General features: G+C 41.0%; 1 protein-coding gene across 1 annotated transcript in view; it reads right to left on the bottom strand.

The window, feature by feature from the left end:
* Positions 1-15,440: 15,440 nt before the first annotated feature.
* Armc4 (armadillo repeat containing 4) overlaps positions 15,441-17,424 on the bottom strand; it is a 159,810-nt gene continuing 157,826 nt past the window's right edge. The window contains exon 21 of the mRNA XM_028763922.1: positions 15,441-15,782. Coding sequence (XP_028619755.1) covers positions 15,669-15,782 — 114 coding nt within the window. The 3' untranslated portion in view covers positions 15,441-15,668. The remainder of the gene's footprint in view (positions 15,783-17,424) is intronic.

The following is a 17,424-nucleotide window of genomic DNA, read 5'->3' as shown; positions in this document are numbered from 1 at the left end:
AGAGATAAAGAGAACAAACCCAGAGGTGGTTTGAAACATGGTACCACAGCTCCCCTTCGTACACCACTCTGCTTTCCACCCTACTAGGACCCCTGATAATTTTACTTTTATTACTAACCTTTGGCCCTTGCATTTTAAATCGATTGAGCCTTTATTAAGAAAGACATAGATGCCGTCTAGCTGATGGCCCTACATCAACAGTATCACCATCTAAGCACTGATGGCCATGCACAAGATTTCAATTAAATAGCTTCTAGTTCCAAGATTAGAGGTATATACAAGAAAAAGAGGGAGGAATGTAAAGTCCATGGAAAATTACCCCTGACCCCCTCCCTTCCCAGGAGGGTGAGGACACACAGTCCCAAGAAAAACCATAAGATCCCTCCCTTTCCAAAAAGGGTGAAGACACATGGTTCCAAGAAAAATCTTGGGTTATCAGATATACAGAGCCGTCTGACAACAGATAGCTCCCTGTTAGAGGGTCCCCCACAGCCCATCAATGCCAACCGACCAGTTTATCACCAAAACACCTGCCCTGTTCAAACTGTATATATGCTTCTGCCCGAGTGTATTCTTGGCCACTTCTTCTCTTGCGTGAACAAGGAGCCCCAATGCATTGGACTAATTAATTAAATCCTCTTGTGATTGCAGCAGTTGCCCTCCATGAGTTTCCTTCTTGGGGTCCCGGTAGTGTAGCCTTTGGGCTCCACAGGAGCATCCTGGGAATGGGGGAAGGGCATGAGAACTAGAGTTGTTGCAGCTATGTCAAAACCATGAGTATTGACAGCTGAGATGGAAACGAATGCATAGTCACATTTGAGGCTACGAGTACTATTTACTTTCACATGGCTGTGACTTGAACAACAGGCAGACACAACTTGAGAGAGGAAACATTTGTTTCAACTCATGTTCTGGTAATTTCAATTCATCCTAGGGAGGAAGGCCTGGCATGGCATCTCTGTCTGTGTTGTGACAGGACCACAATGACACCAATGTTTACATGACAATGGTAAGGAAAGGAACAGACAAGGCTGAGGGCTGAGCCAAAACTTTCAAAGGACCATGTCAAGAGTTTAGCTCCCATGAGATAGGCCTTGTCTCCTAAAGGTTCCACAGTCCTCATTGCTAGCAGTTGGGGAATAATGAGGCTGGAGCTGTGGAGATGGCTTAGTCAAAAGTACCAAGTCAGGTACAGTTATCCTAGTACTAAAAGAATGGAGATGCCTAGAACTCTGGAACTTGCTGGCTGACCAGTCTGGAAAGTTCCGGAGAATCATAGAAGAAAAACATCTGACATTAACTCCTGGACTCACAAGCACATGCATGCATTTGCATATGTACCAGCACACACTAGTGCAAACACACATACACACAGACAGACACACGAGAGAAAGAGAGAGAGAGAGAGAGAGAGAGAGAGAGAGAGAGAGAGAGAGAATATTTTAAAACAAACCTGTGGGAGAACACCTTGGAATGAAACCATAACATCATGAGGTTCTTTGCTTGTCACAAAAATAGTGATGTGTATATTCTTTGCTGCTTCTTGGTCCATATAAAAGTTACGTTTATATTATATCGATTTGTTAAGTATGCACTACCACTGTGTATTCCTGTTGTGTAGCCATTTCCTCTGCATGGAAATGTTCTATCCTGGAGAGAAGTTGTAAGGAGCAGGCCCTTAAACAGGACCAACTCCATTTTGTAATAGGAAACTTGTAAGACATGTCTGGACATGTATGGTACTTGTAAAGGCAAGTCTGGAAATGAAGCTGTGCTGAGATAACCAGACACGGGTGGTTATCTGCCATGTACGTCATCAGTAACTCCAAATTCAGCATAAAAGAGGAGCCTGTCCGAAGCACTTCATCACACTTGTAGCCATGACTGGCTAACGTGATCCTCCGGACAAAGCCTCCTCAGCACCCGGTCATCAAAGAATTAACCGAGAGACCAACACCTTCAACTTCGTGGTCAAGCTCCGCTTGGACTTCAAGCCGAGAGACAACGAACCCCTCCAGCTTCGTGGTCAAGCACCCTACGAGGTCAAATTATCTGGAAGCCACAGCCTGACCCTGCCTTACCGGACTCCGGATCTGTAACCCAAAACCAACATAAGGACTCAGGTCGTATAATCCATGAATGAATGACTTGTCTATTGCTATGCTTATTTCTTTGGTAATTAGCAACTTATTAGCAACTTATTATGTGTGTTAATTAGGCATATTGTTAGAGGCAACCTATAGGAAATGTGACAATATCTTGTTGTAGCAATAACCTTAGCATTTGCGTTTGTGTTTGCTTGCTATGCATTATCATTAAAGAGGTAACTGAATTCCACAAACTCTCTGTCTCTTGGCGTACTCTCTTCCCTGATGATCTCACAGTCAAATCCAGTATACGATCCCTGAGTGGAGCAGGACCTGTCGCTCCTCTCCCCGAGGGGGATTCAAACCCCTTGCTCTTAATAGATAAGAGACCCTGCTCGCCACAGAAGTTCATTAAGATGTGGAAAGTTCTAAGGGAGACTCATTAACACCCAGGAAATAAACAACTCAGGAGTCTCAAGAAGTCTTTGAAATCTGTTTTCACACAAAGCTTGTTCCTCCCCAAGATTATACAAGCAGGAAGGACTGCTGCTAAGAAGACACTGATGTGTACAGCTGTGTATAGGTCATGAGGAAGAGTCCCAGCTTTCTTAGGCTATCACCCATGCTGGGGTGGCTTTTGGTGATGTGCTACTGGCTTTGAATTGCCCACACTCCTGTAAGTAACCACAACAAACTTGGTTGTTTGAGTTGGACTTTATCACTATTCTGAACTGTTGTTAGTTCTCTGTCTGAGTTGAAGAGACCTTCTTTTATGTACCCCCAGGAATATTGTCAACCTTAACTAGAAAACATACTTTGCATAAAAATGTTAATGATCTGAGTTGTTAGAAAAATATCTCTGATAGGCTAGGCCAGTGCAGGGCTTCCACAACCTCTCAGTCTGTATGAAGCCTAGTGCATGAATCTCTATAATAATGAAGCAGCACAAAACAAGGAATATTCCACAGCCATGGGCAGAGCCAAGCATACTTCAGAATACAAGTCAAACCACAATCAAACTTCCTAAAGGTCAATTTGGCTTTGACCTTTTCATATACCGGAGCCAGTAAATCTCCACACTTTAAAAGGTCATTCTGTGGAGCCCAGAGCGATGTGGCTGGGGGGTGGGGTGGGGGAGGTATCTTGAGCCAGGTTCCTTGTTTGATTTTCAGCTCCAGAACAAAAGGGGTAAAAATTCCATTTTAAGTCAGGATTTCTATTTGCAACTGAAAGTGCCTTTGTTGACACTGATTGCAGAGCCAGGCAGTAGAAGGTTCATCTGAAATGCAGGAGTGGTTAGGAGATGGTCAGCCGTCGTTTGGTTTTTATTAATGTTTAGTTAAGAGCTTCCCGGTGTCCTTTACACTTCCCCCACACGACATCACCTCGTCCCTTTGATGTGGTCTCCACACCTTTGGGGTCCTTTTTGTTCATCCTTGGTGATCTGGCTAGATACTTTTTGTAGGTTTTTAAGTTGCCTTTGAGGACCTTGTAGACCTGGGCCTTGCCAACTTGGACGCTGCTGCCTGCCCTGCACTTGCTGACAGTGTTCACCTGCCAGGATCCTCTGTTTAAAGAGCATCCAGGTCTGAGGACAACTGTCTTTCACTCAGATGATCTTTTCTTTTCTTCTCCTCTGCCAACTCCGTGCACTTGTTGGAATTTGCTTTTCCAGAACTGATTATTTTTTCCTCATCAGCTTCTTTCTTTTTCCTTAGGAAAGAAACGCTATACTTAAACAAAATATTATGACTTTCACAGAAGGTTCAGTTTCCTTAGTTCTTCACCGGTCCTACCGCTATTAAAAATGGAATTAAAAGGGATCTTCGCCTTACGGTGCATTCTGCAGCAAGTCATCTGCCTCCAGTGCCCCTTAAAATCCATTTCACAGTTTGTGCTTGGCCCGCTTCTCTCTAGCAAATGTCAAAGTAGCAGGAAACCCATCTCATCACACATTAAGGTGTTACAGTGTATGTGCTCATGTAATTCTGTGGGGAAATACATGAAAATAAAGTTAAAATGCATTTATAGCATTTACTTATCTTAAAGACATTATAATAACATGTGTTAAAAGTAAAAAGTGATAATCTCAAGAACTCACAGTAGTATGGTCACCTACGTGAGATCTATATAGGAACAACACCAGGAGACATGCCTATAGAGCAAGAGATGAAAGCCTGTGACGTTGCACCCCTAGATGCAGAGCTACAGGCAATGGTCAACATATGAAGAAGAGGGCATGAGGGCAAATATACATACATATACATATATATACATATATACATATACACATATGCACACACACACACACACATATATGTATGTATATGTAAGAGTAAGACTTTCTTTGGTTATGCTCACAATCCAAGAAAAAAATATATATATACACACACATATATAGTTTCTTCAGAACTGAGATCCTTATAGATTGCTTTAAAACTTTTAAATAAAAAATTAGAAAGGTAAAACATAAAACTATCATCATAATTCCAGGAGTAAAGGTGATTTCATGTTTTGTGACATCAACCTGTACATACACACACCTATGAAAGTGATTTTCCTGGTCGAGAAGTTCTTGATATTTGCCATGGCTAACATAATGCAGCAGCATGTATGGCATCCTTTAAGAACTGGTCCATGCTGCTGTTTGATCCATGGGAACCTAGCTCAACCTCCACATGTTCAGGCTGGCCAACTAGAGGATGAGAGACTGGATGGATCAGGTTCAGGGGTAAGAAAAAAAATTTAATTGGCCAGTATCTCAGAATAACGGGACTGTGAACTTGTGAACTCCCGGGGAAGGGCCCCAAGGCAGGAACATACCAAGTATTTCTGAAAACTGCAGCTGTGTGTGTGTGTGTGTGTGTGCTGATAAGAGAGAGAGCAATCTTGCCTGGAACATCCTGGCTCCTCAGTTTCTCAGCTGTGTGTGTACCCATAAGAGAGTGCATTCCTGCCTGGAACATCCTGACTCCTCAGTTTTCCAGCTGTGTGCCGACCTGGCCCCTCTTACCCCCTCCCCTTGTAAAACATGCTATAAAAAAGCATCTCATGTTCAAAAAAAAATTTTAAAAAAATTAAAAAAAAAAGAAATACAATCAAGAGTGTTCCCTCCTAGGGAGCGAGCCCCTATTCCCCAGCCCCTCTCCCAGCCTGTGGATTTTGTCTTTATAAATCTGTGTATTTTGATATTTGGGGCTCACTCTCTCTCCTTCCCTCTTGCAGAGGTAGGAGACTGAGAAAGCTGTTTCCTAGTAAAAGCCTCTTGCCTTGATTGCATCAAGTGCCGACTTCTGTGGTCATTTGGGGCGAGCGCCAGTTCCAGGGACTTGAGCAAGGGTCTCAGCCTCTTCTGGGCTCTTACACAGGCTAGCACATATATTGAGATAACATTAAAGCCTAGCAGAAAACAAAAACGAAAACAAAAATAACAAGCAAAAATGGAGCCAACCTACAAATGACAGTTTATTCAAGAAGGTGGAATCCAGTCCCAGTTACAGGCCAGCAGAATCACAACTTAAGGGAATGACTATTAGTGATGACTTAAGCAGCAAGAGCTAACTGATACAGAAACATTTTAATCTGGGGTGGGGGGATAACACTATCATGGTTAGCATGCAAAATGTTCCCTGCAGGTGGACGAGTTGAACACTTGGTGTCTGCTGGCAGCTGCACTTTGGAACCATTATGATGTGCTAGCTTACTAGCAGGAATAGGGGCTTTGGAAGTTCTTTCCAATGCTGTTCCAATGTTCTCTTCTTCCTGTCTGATGCTGTGATCTGACCAGCTGCCTCAAGCTCCTGCCAGCACCAGCTAAGCTGATCCTGCTTCCAAGTCTTCCTTGGCACATTGGACTGCAATTCCCCCAAATTGTGAACCAAGATAAACTTCCCCTCTTACGTCACTTCAGCCAGGTACTTTGTCATAGAAATAAAGTCTTTAATGCAGTGAGGGTCTCTACCCTATGCTGGCAGTGAGAGTGGCTTGGCTGAGATGCACAATAAGACAGAAAGAGTCCAACATGGCAGGTGAGCCAATGACGATTCTTGGTTGGGAGAATGGCCAGAGCCAAGGGCAGAGTCACAGAGTAAGCCTTTCTTTGGTTCTGCTCACAATCCAAGAGTTGCTAGTAGATGTTTCCTACTTGTGTTTGCCTTTGGCAAGTATCATTTTGGGGGAAATGAAGTAGAAAGGGGCTGTGTAATAGATTCAAGACTCCATGAGCAGTGAAGGGAAGGATAATATATCCCCACTTGCAAGGTGGTGAGGCAGGGAGAGTTGAAAATATTGCCTATCAGCATCCTCAGGGCTTATGGGAGTTCAGGGTTCCTGGAAGTCACTGGCTTTGTGGTTCCAGCCAATTTTATAAGAATTCTACTGAAGAAAGTCACCAGAGCATTGCACCCCACCATGCCCCGCCCCCACAATCAGAGCTTGTCCCTTTGGCTGGAGCTGGTCTCAGGTGGTACCATTTGTAGTTTCTACATACAATATTCTGCATTTTAGTTGGTTTCTCTTGGAACAAGGATGATTAGGAAAGACTAGTGCTGAGTTCAGATCTGGTGTTAGAAAAATGTTAATTTCCCTTTCATCAGACCTCAAAAGGAGAAACCATTTACAGCAACTGATCTACAGAGCCGGAGAGCAGCAAAGTTGGTGTGAAGCAGCAGAGCAATTGTTGGATCTACTGGAGGTGACAGGAACATGAGAGGAGAGCTTCGGGGACATGGGAGAGTAAGCCTTCATACTCCCATTTGGCTGATGGCAAGTGGCAGTATTCAGAAATGCCATATGATATCTTTTTACCCCATAGTATTTCCAGACCCCATTATTTTGTTTATTTGGTTGGTTAGTTGGTTGTTTTTCAGCCACTGAGACCTTTTCTTTATTTAAGCCAGAAGGCTGAAGACATCGCCTTGCCAGAAGCAGGAGACAAAATGCCACGCAGAAAAAAGAGCTTGGCTCAACTTTTAGCTTTGAACTACATTTTCAAAACTATGTCTTTATATAAATTGGAGCACACTGAATTGGACTCCCAGGACAGAGTAGTTCTCTTCAGACTTCAGCTACACAAGGAACCAACTCTTGTAGGATCTTCATCAGTGAAGGATGCAGAACGCTATTGAAAAGAGTTTTTGCTGCACAGAGAGGAGAATTAAATCCCTCTGCTGGGGAAGCAAATGCCCAAGAGTGTAAGTAGAGAAAGAAGCTAGGCTGCTCCTGCTTCTGTGGAGCTTGAAGAAACAAGAAGTAGGGGAAGGCGCTATTCAGAGAAAGCCCAATTCAGCACCATGACCTGCAGGATGAGAGACCAGACCACTGACCAGTGAGTTCAGGGCAGCTACCTAAGTCCTCAGGCATGATTATCTTCAGACTCTTGGGAGGATTCAAAGTATGGAGAAGACCCAGATCCTAAATGAGCCTGGAGTCCCAGGAGCTACACAGTTGTGAGGAGGGAGGCATTCTGTGGAGCTGGGGATAGGATACCCCCCAGCTATGCATGCAACACCCCAAGACTCCCTTTGTTTACTTACTTGCAAATTTTATTTACACGTATGAACATTTTGGCTGCAGGTCTATGTACTTCTTGTGCTAGAGGACACCAGAACAGGGTGTCAAAACTCTTGCAACTGGAGTTATAGACAGTTGTGAGCTGCTATGTGGATGCTGAAAAGGGATCCTGGGTCCTCTGGAAGAGCAGCAGCCATATCTTTTAGCCCATTTTCTTTGTGGAGTTTTGTGTGTGTAGGTGTTTTTTGGGATATATATATCTCCCAAGCTGTCCTTGAAGTTTCAGTTTTCCTCAGCCTTCTGAGTGCTGAATATGCCACCATTCCTGAACAGAGAGAAACCCTTTGACTAGGATCCATGAGAAAGATTCTAGACATCTTCATGGGAACAAAGACCAGCAATGGAGTAGCAGCCAGCACTGAACAATGCCTGTGAGAGAGAGAGCTATTCTGCTTCAAAACGGTATATGGGTGTGGCTTCTGAGCTGGGAGGCATGACCTGTCTGCCTCTTCTCACAGTTATCCCTAAGATTCCCCTCCTCACAGAGATGGATAAGGAAGGACAGAATCCAGAGAAGGGGGGTGGTGTTGAAAGTAAGCTGTTAAATGGGTTGTTTTAAAAGCAAAAAAGGTCCACACACCTGTGTAAATCTTAAAGGAAGTTACAGAGATCATTTCATTTCTATGTAAATATATATGAATATATACTTATGTACTGAGTATATTTGTATACATATATAGTGCAAATATATACAGACATGTATATACATATATATATACATACATGTATACATATATATGTATATATATATGCAGAGTATATACATATACTCGGCATATGTGTATTATATCTATGTATGGATATGTATGTAGCTGACTATATTTAAAAGATAGCAGCGGAGGGGGAAGCTGAAATGAGAATGGATGGAGGAAAGAGAAAGCATGGACGTGTCCGTTCTGTTCTTGAGGGATGTGGCTCTGTGTGATAAATGAAGAACCAAAGGAAGGCTTTTCTGGTTCTTCTATGGAGATCCTTTGTGCCTTCTCTGAAACATATGTCCTTTGCTGAAGGGACCAACGTAAGACTCTGCCCCTCTTTGAGGAAAGTGTGAACAATATTATCACAAAAGGGAAACTGTTGGCCATAGTAGAGGAATAGTCAGTGTGGCTCTGAAGGTCCCCGAGCAGTAGACAGACCATGAGTCTTGGCTCACCACAGCTGTCTGAAACATCTGTCCCCCACACTCATAACACATACATAAGCAGAGACAAAAACACTTTCCTTCCCCTTACACCTTCCAGTTTGTTGTTTTAGCTCATAATTAGTTCAGTGAAGGAGCAGCCCAAACAAACTGGCCTCAAATTAAAAAGCATTTGCTTGTCTTCTGTTTTACATCAGTAGCTGCTGATGGCTTCAAGCAGGATGAAGTCATTACAGTGATTCCTTAATGTTTTAACCCTTGCAACTGAAGATTAGGCAGAACTGTCGAAACTCAGTAAAAACAAAAACCATACAACAGCCTCCTCTCCCAGCACAGCATCTTCTTCCAAGCAAACCTGGGGTCTAATTGTGAGATTCTCTGTGCACAGTATTTAGGAGGGGCTTTGTTTGGCTGGGACACCAGTTTCTCTGCAAGTGGAGAGGCATCACGCAGAAGGGAAGAGTATAAAAGCGTACAGCAGCACGCACAAGTGGGGCATCCTCATCTACACCTGCTTGCCCATCAGTTTTCATTGCATCGAAGTACAAAATGAACCAACACTGATGTTTGCTTCACACCAAAGAAGTATCACTCCAGGACCCAGCACAGGCCTTGCCGAGGCCCTTGGCTACCAACTTCATTTGTTCTTGGAAAGCACCAGTTGGTGTAGAAACCTTGCACATATCTTTTAGGAGCATCTAAGTATCACACAGTGGGATTTAGGAGGGTTCCAGCTATCTTTTAGGGTATCTTGATTAAATTAGTTGTGAGATATTATTGTCATTCCAAAATGAAGACTATACTTCTTAAATGCACCTGGAAAAATAGGCTCACTCAAAATTAAAGATACACTAATCTAACTGAGTAGCTTAAGTGAGTGTCTGCTCAGACTGCTACAACAAAAATCTTAGCTTTCACAATTTATAAACAACAGACACATTGCTCGAAGTTCTGGAAGCTGGGTGGTCTGCTAATGAATCCCTAGCAGATTTGATGTCTGGTCAGGGATCCTTGCCCATTCATAGTGCCTTCCATGTGTTCTGCAATAAGCAGAGAGTCTAAGCAGGTTTTGTGGGGCCACTTTTATAATGATATCAGCTTAATCACCCTTCAAAGGCCCAACCTCTTAAATCCATTCTCTTGGGAAGATTCAGCACGTTAATTTTGGAATGACACACTCAGACCAGAGCTAATGGGTGACAGGAAGTGGAGAGAGAAGAGCTCATGCTTGTCCTGTAGAATTCACTAAGAAACATTTGATTTGAGCACAAGAAGTCCATTTATTTCAAGATTTCCAGTCAGCTGTATGATTAGATATCAGAAACATATACATTATACAACATAACGAATAAACTACTTTTAGAGCTGGAGAATACAATAATCCTTTGTCAGGGAAAATGGGAGTGGAAGCAAAGTGCAGAAATGCAGAAACTAGAGGAGAAAGCAGATGTTGGAATTAGATGGACTTAAGGGAACAATTTGAGTATAAACAATGCAAAGCAAAAATCCCCAAATATCAAAGGAATACAGAAGTCTGCAGGTCTATACTATGTATACTTTATAGTTGGTATATTTTGGTTGATAATATATGTCAACAGAATATTTAAAGAGACCATTACAATATTGTTCATCTTGGATATATACATATCAAAATCAGTCAAAAAGAATTCTCTTCTACTTAAAACAATGGTATGAAGTTATATATTGACAATCCTTCCTGCTTTTTCATGAATTTCATTCTTCTATGATGTTAAGACAGGGAGGCCAGGGCTGGATATAAAGCTTGGAAGGCAGAATGTTTATGTAGCACTCACAAAACCCTGGCTCCACCCCCAGCACCACACTCACTGGGTGTGATTACATGCCTGTCATCTCAGCACTAGGAAAGTGCAGGAGGGAGGTTTAGAGGTTCAAGGACACCCTCAAATAGTGAATTTGAGGTAGCCTGGGGTGGGGGAGGGAGACAGAAAGTCTGCAAGAGAGACACAGACAGAAACAGAGAGAGTGAACGAATGTGAATCAGATGCATGACTGATAGAAACAGATAAACGACAGAATTTACACTGTGACTACTTTGAGATATCTCAGTTGTGCTGTGCCAGTTTTAACTGTGATTTAAAACTCTTACAGATGAGTGTTTTGTAGAGCACTCCAGTGGATAGCCTCATACCCAGATGTATATGAACAGCACAATTGGACTTAATGGGTTATAGAATAAATTAAAAGGACATGCAGGAAAGAGCAGATCTAGGAGGCATTAAAAAGAGGAGCTAGGGTGGATATGATAAATATATATGAACTCAAAGAATTCATAAAAATATTCTAAAAGCTAAGCATGACATGATCAGTGAAAATGCACATATACACACATGCATGAGCACATGTGTGCACACGTACACACACACATATACCTACACAGTTCTCTTATTTATTTACAGGGATTCTTTTTGAGAATTTCACAAATGGTAAAGTTATTTTTTTTCAAAATCTCAATTTTTTTCCCAAAATTTCAATTCTTTTATAGGCTATTAATAGCTTCTGAGAGGGGGGAACCAGTCTTCTAGAGTGGGTTATCCAATCCCTCCCTAAACATATGTACATATGAGCAACACTAAATGAGCTATGAGATTGTATGTGTGTAATATATTATATGTAACATATTACATGTTATTACCAATAAGTGTATAATATTTATGATATAATTATATAATTAACAAAGAGGTCATTGACTTGAGAGGGAGTGGGAAGGGCACCAGAGGAGTTGGAGAGAGAGGAATAAGAGTAGAAATCATGTAATGTAGTACTTATGTATAAAACTCTAAAAAAACAGAAGAATTCCATTTATTATGCATATACTATATATTTTATTTGTAAACTCAGGATATCTCCACTGAAGGTAGTGTTAAGTGGAGAGATGGCTCAGTCATTATGAGTGCCTGCTATTCTTGTAGAGGATTCCAGTTCAGTTTTCAGCACTCACATGGGACTCCTCACAGCTACCTTTAACTCCACTTCCAGGGGAGTCAATGCCGCCTTCTGGCCTCCTCAGGTACCACATGGGACTTTTCTACTGTGCATGTTGCTAAATGATATTAACTGAGAGTGTTTGGATTTTTAAGATGTGATAATAAGTATACATTGCAACAGACTGAAATATCCAGATGGATCAAACAGGAAACAAGTTATGTTTACCACTAGGATGCTCACTGGTTTATAAAATTCAGTTCTTTTTTTCTTTGTAACAAAAAGATACATTTTTTAAAATTAATTTTGTTATCTGACAGTTTTGTACATGTATATAATATAGTTTGACTACATCTTTTAATCTCCCTCCTATCCCTTAACTCTCTCTCATTTCTAAGATCTTGTAAAAACAAAGCAAAATGAAAACCATTTTATTTATTGGGTTTGGGAAAATGGGTGGATTCATGCCACCATGAGTATGTGGCAGTCAAGAACAACTTGTGGGAGTAACTTCTCTTCCTCCACCATGTAGGTCTCTGGTTTTAAACTTGGTAATCAGGCTTGACAGAAAGCATCTTTATCCACTGAGCCATATCCTCAGGTCATGACTTAACAAACAAACAAACAAGCATCTCACACTATATATTGCTTCAGAATCTGCTTTGAAATTTAACAATATTTTTTGAAAAACGTTGTGATTATTATCCTAGGGCGCTTTCAGTATGGGACTGAACTCTAATAGAAGAAAGCAAAGTTTTTCCAATCATTTCTGTTATTGTGAACATAATTTGCTAGTTGACTTTCTACAAGAAATATCTGGGGGAAACTGAATTTTAAAGAGAATAGGTTTCCTTTGATAGTCTAGCCCATTGATTTAGGCCTGTGAGAAGGAAGAAGCATCACAGTAGGGCCATGTGGCACAGCAAAGCACACAAAGTCTTGACATGTCCTGCAGTTACCCCTGCAGAGTGGGTGTTCCAGCTTTGATGTACTCTCCCACTAAGGGAATCTATTTTACGAGTCCTTCTGCTTATTAATCAAAATCAAAAGAACTTTATATTGGGTAATTCTGGATAAACAGGTAAAGGTGCATACTATCAGGTCTGATGACCCAAGTTCAATCCCCAGGCTCACATGATATGGGGAGAGTCCTGACTCTGCGGTTGCGTCTGACCTTTATATTCCCACCAAGGCAATAAGCCCACCATGAAATAATGTGATAAAAAAGCTTGAGGACCTGTACCTGTAGAATGTAGAAGCACCACATAAAACCAGTTCACTTTCCAGCCTATTCTCACTGAGGGAGAGGGCTCCATTTTTACACTTCAGTACATGCGGACCATTAGTTTGGAAACACTTATTGAACCCAAAGTAGTGGAGTTTTTTTAACACGTGATTTTCTTAATATTGTCATTGAATTGCAGTAATGAGCATAGGTTATTCCAATTCTAAATTTTCATGGAATAAAATTAGAGTAAACAACTTCAACCACTGGGACCAGGAAATTTTATTTTGTTGATCTAATGTAATAAGTAAAGAAAAAAGAAGGGCCTTACTTGCTGCTCTCGGTTACTGTGCATAAGCAACCAACACCCTTCCTGTCCTAAGTGGGAATACATGGCCCAAGTATTTTAAATCACTTTCTCAGTCCTGTGTGAATGCTTTAGAGATACAGCAGTAACAGCCAGTGGAGGAGAAAAACGTAACTCACAAAGCCGTGCCCTAAGAGGACTGTCAATTCATTTTAAGGACTCAAAAAACATTTCAAAAGGAACAAGTTATTTTTAGTGCATATCATCCTGATACCCAAAAGGAAATACAATTAAAATTCCACCTTAAACCCTTTCCAAAATAAAGGAGCCAGAGGGCATATTGTGTTCTCTGTACATCCAGATAAAATAAAGACTAAGAAAGAAACTCATCATCAAAATCATAAAGAATTAATGCCCTCACTAGCACAAAAATATCACAAAACCCCCACGTAGGAGGGAAAAAATATAAGTATTCTTACAATGTATACATACTGACTATGGGAGTGACCATTGGTTCCACTCATATCCACTCAAACTGAGGGTGCTTTGCAGGTTTTGACATTTTTCTAGTAAGATCAGCAATCTCTATAAAAACCTTTCACAAAAAATAAACCCCAAATTGACCTTTAAGAGCAACATCTTATTCTAAAAGGCACTATATTGCTGGTGATTTAATCTGAAGCTTTTACTTAGAAAATACAGAAGATAATCTTCATGCTGCTTTTATCCATTTTTAAGTGCACAGCTTCTATTAAGATGGCTGTTGCTTTTATTTTGCATTTGTTAACTATAACAGCAGAAACACAAGGGGCATCATGAAACGCATCAGTATTCACAAGTCCTCTTCACCGACCTTTTCCTCTTTGCTTTCCCTTAATTCCAGGATCCAGTGACACAGAACATTTTGAAACCTGAATTCGATGGTGAGCGTTCAAGGGCCTTCTAATAACAATCTAATGCTCCTTCATTTTCCTGTAGCTAACACAATCTACCGCCTAGGCATTTTTAATGTCAAACAAAAGTGGCCAGTGTGAGATCTTTAGAAATATCCAGTACTAGAAGTTGACAGACGCACACTACTGTTTAAAGTTAATCCTTAGAATTAACACTGCTTCCTTTGTCAAGTTATTCTCACTTGTATTCTCCTCCAAAGGACAGCAAAGAAAGAATTTTATGAAGCCTTAAATTCTCAGAAACACTTACCTTTTTTTTTTTTTTAAACTGGAGCCTTTGTTACTGGTCTAATATTTATCCCGCGCAGGCTTTTTGTTTTTGTATGAATTATTTACATTGAATTCAATTAAGTTTATGGCTTTCTCCAAAGGATGACATATACAGTCCCTAATATTTTTTTTTCAATAGAACAGCCTTGCCTGCTCACTAAAGCATTCTCTGAGGGAGATCCTTGGCTTTCCAGGCTGATGCAAACAAAGCTGTTTTTCTGGCGACCGTTAGAAGGGTGAGACAGTTAGTTCCCAAACATTTCAGCACACCGAGGTTACATTATGTGATTTTTTTAAAAAAAGTGCGTTCTAATGTTTCTTAACCTGATAAAATGTGATTAATCCTTTGTAACTACTTTTTAAAAAGTACTTCATGTGCTGGAAATAAGTTCAGAAATTCAGAGTAACTTTATGTGAAATAATATTATCCTTACATCAGCATAAATTAATTTCAATAAAAGTGTTGGTGACTGGCCGTGAGGGAAATGAAGCATACCGTGTTTACACTCGTCTGTCCCAAAGTGAAAGGACTCCTTGTCCTCGCGATTTGTGTGCCGCCATGTGGTGACAGTTGCACATTATTGTCTCGAGTGTTTGATGGTATGGGAGAAGTCTGGGATGACCTCAGAATGCTCTTGCTAAGAGCAGCTGCTTAGAGCTCAGTTCTATTTAATATCCATCTGTGAAATCAGCACATCTCCTCAGAACTCTCCTGTGGCTCGCAAGTGATCAAGCAGACCAGTCTGTAAGCACAGGAGAGCCAGATCAGTTTAACAGATAGGGGCTCTCAAGACATTCATGGGTGAATCTGGAACTGCACACTGGGACAGCTATGTTTATTAAAATCATGGCGGATACAAAAGTGTAGTTGGACTATATATATATCATATCATATACATATGCCCTCAAATTCTTGGAAAATTATCACAAATTTATTTGTTTTACATTTCATTGCATATTTTTCATTAAAAAGGCTGAAAAGATTCTCGTAATTTTCAACAAAAAGTATTTGTGTTTCAATCCGTGTGATTTTTTTTTCTTTAGGCTGTTTGAAGGTCTGGTTGATAAATCCTTCTCAACTCTGACCTCCTGGCCAAGGGAGAGGTACATCCTCAGTCAGAACATTTAGTGGCTTGTGTATGTTCACATTTCAATTGTATCTAGCCTTTTCTGTAGCAAGAGCCAGTCTTCGGATATTGGATATACAGCCAGCAGCTGCTTCCTGGAGATCCTGGTCTGGGGACCCAACCATATCCAGTAGAAGCTGTCACAAACCAAGGAGGAGAAAAAAGAATTAAACCATTAATCAAAAGACATAAAGTTAGGCTATGGGAATAATTTAAAACAGGATGTATTTTTTTAAAAAAAGCAGGGAATGGGCAGGGAGACAGCTCTGTGGGTCAGAATGCTTACTGTGTAACCATGAGAACCCAAGTTTGGATCCCCAGCACTCACATTAAAGCTAGGCATAGCCTCGCCTGCCTGTAATACCAGCAGTGGACAGGAGAGAGGTGGGAGGGTGCAAGCCAGGGGGCATCATTGGAATGATAAGTTTCAGGTTCAGTGGGAGACCCTATATGAAGGGACTACACTGAGAATAGTGAAATGGGACACCAGGCACAATCCTGTGCCCTCTGCAATCACACACAGGGGCATATGTGCACACTTATCCCCACCATGTGCATATCCACACATACATAGACTGAAGCAACCCAAGTGTGGAAAACCTCATTTAAGTAGAGGCTTACCCAGGTTCAGGCATTTCTCATGTGTTCTTACAGCTCCATTGCTGTAGGTCTGCTTCTGAAATTTCTCTGGCACCTTTTGGCTTTTCCACCTCTCAGTACAGACCAGCAACATATTGTCCCCAGATGCCTAGCACATCCTCTTATATCTAATACCCCAATTTTTTTAGAGTTTGGTTTACCTAGGAGAGTAAGTTCCTAGTCCCATTGATCCCATCCAATGCCAAATAAAGGGTTTGTATAGCATGACCTCAGCTGGCATTCCAGATGCTCCTTCTCCTGCTCCATCACAGAGAGTAAGGTCCAATTTCCCCATGCTCCTTGCCTTAATTGATGCTATTGCACTGCTTAAAACACCCTCTTACTTCTTCCTCTGGCTTTGTAAAGTTTATAGTTATACCTACTGCATATCCAAATAGATATTCCACAAAGCCAGAACTGATTTTCATCAGGCAAAGAGCCATTTCTCCTACTTGAGGCTGTGGAAGTTGACTCAAGTGTCTACACTACTTGGGCTCTTACCATTTAAACAGGTATTGGGTTCCTGTTTTCTGTCTTCTAGACTGTAAACACTTGGGAAATTTATGATGACATACATAGTGTACATACAGTTCAGATGCCAAATAAATGCCAAATAAATGAACTAGAACTTTTTAAATCTAGAAATATGACACAGTAAGATATTTTAGAAGTTAATTGGATCCTAGACTGTCTATGCAGAAGTACTGGAATACAAATGTGGATAATGCCGGGAAATGGAGATGACTATTGGCAAAGAATATCAGAAAGATAAGCATTGTGAAATGGGGTACATATGCCACATTTGTGGGTTTGGATTACATTCTCCCCCCAAAATAATTTAATCATTTTAATTAGGGAGTGACGTGGCCATGTATGTATTTTAGAATATTGACTTTAACAGCACTGTGCAGGATATGAACTGTAGGAAGAGGATGCTGGAAGCCCTGACTGGCATCACAGATGACAAGCCATGAATGAAGGCTAAGAGTAACAAAGAAGGAATTAACTTAATGGCTACATAGGGAAGAAATGTACAGTCAAATGCGACACGAAACACTGGGTACACAGAAGGAAAATAGAAATGGTAATTTCACATCATCCATGAACTCCAATGTCTTAAGTGAGAATTAAAAATATACA

Source organism: Grammomys surdaster, unplaced genomic scaffold (genome assembly GCF_004785775.1).
Source record: "Grammomys surdaster isolate TR1022 unplaced genomic scaffold, NIH_TR_1.0 140, whole genome shotgun sequence".
Taxonomy (NCBI): domain Eukaryota; kingdom Metazoa; phylum Chordata; class Mammalia; order Rodentia; family Muridae; genus Grammomys; species Grammomys surdaster.
This window is presented reverse-complemented; position numbering and strand designations above follow the sequence as displayed.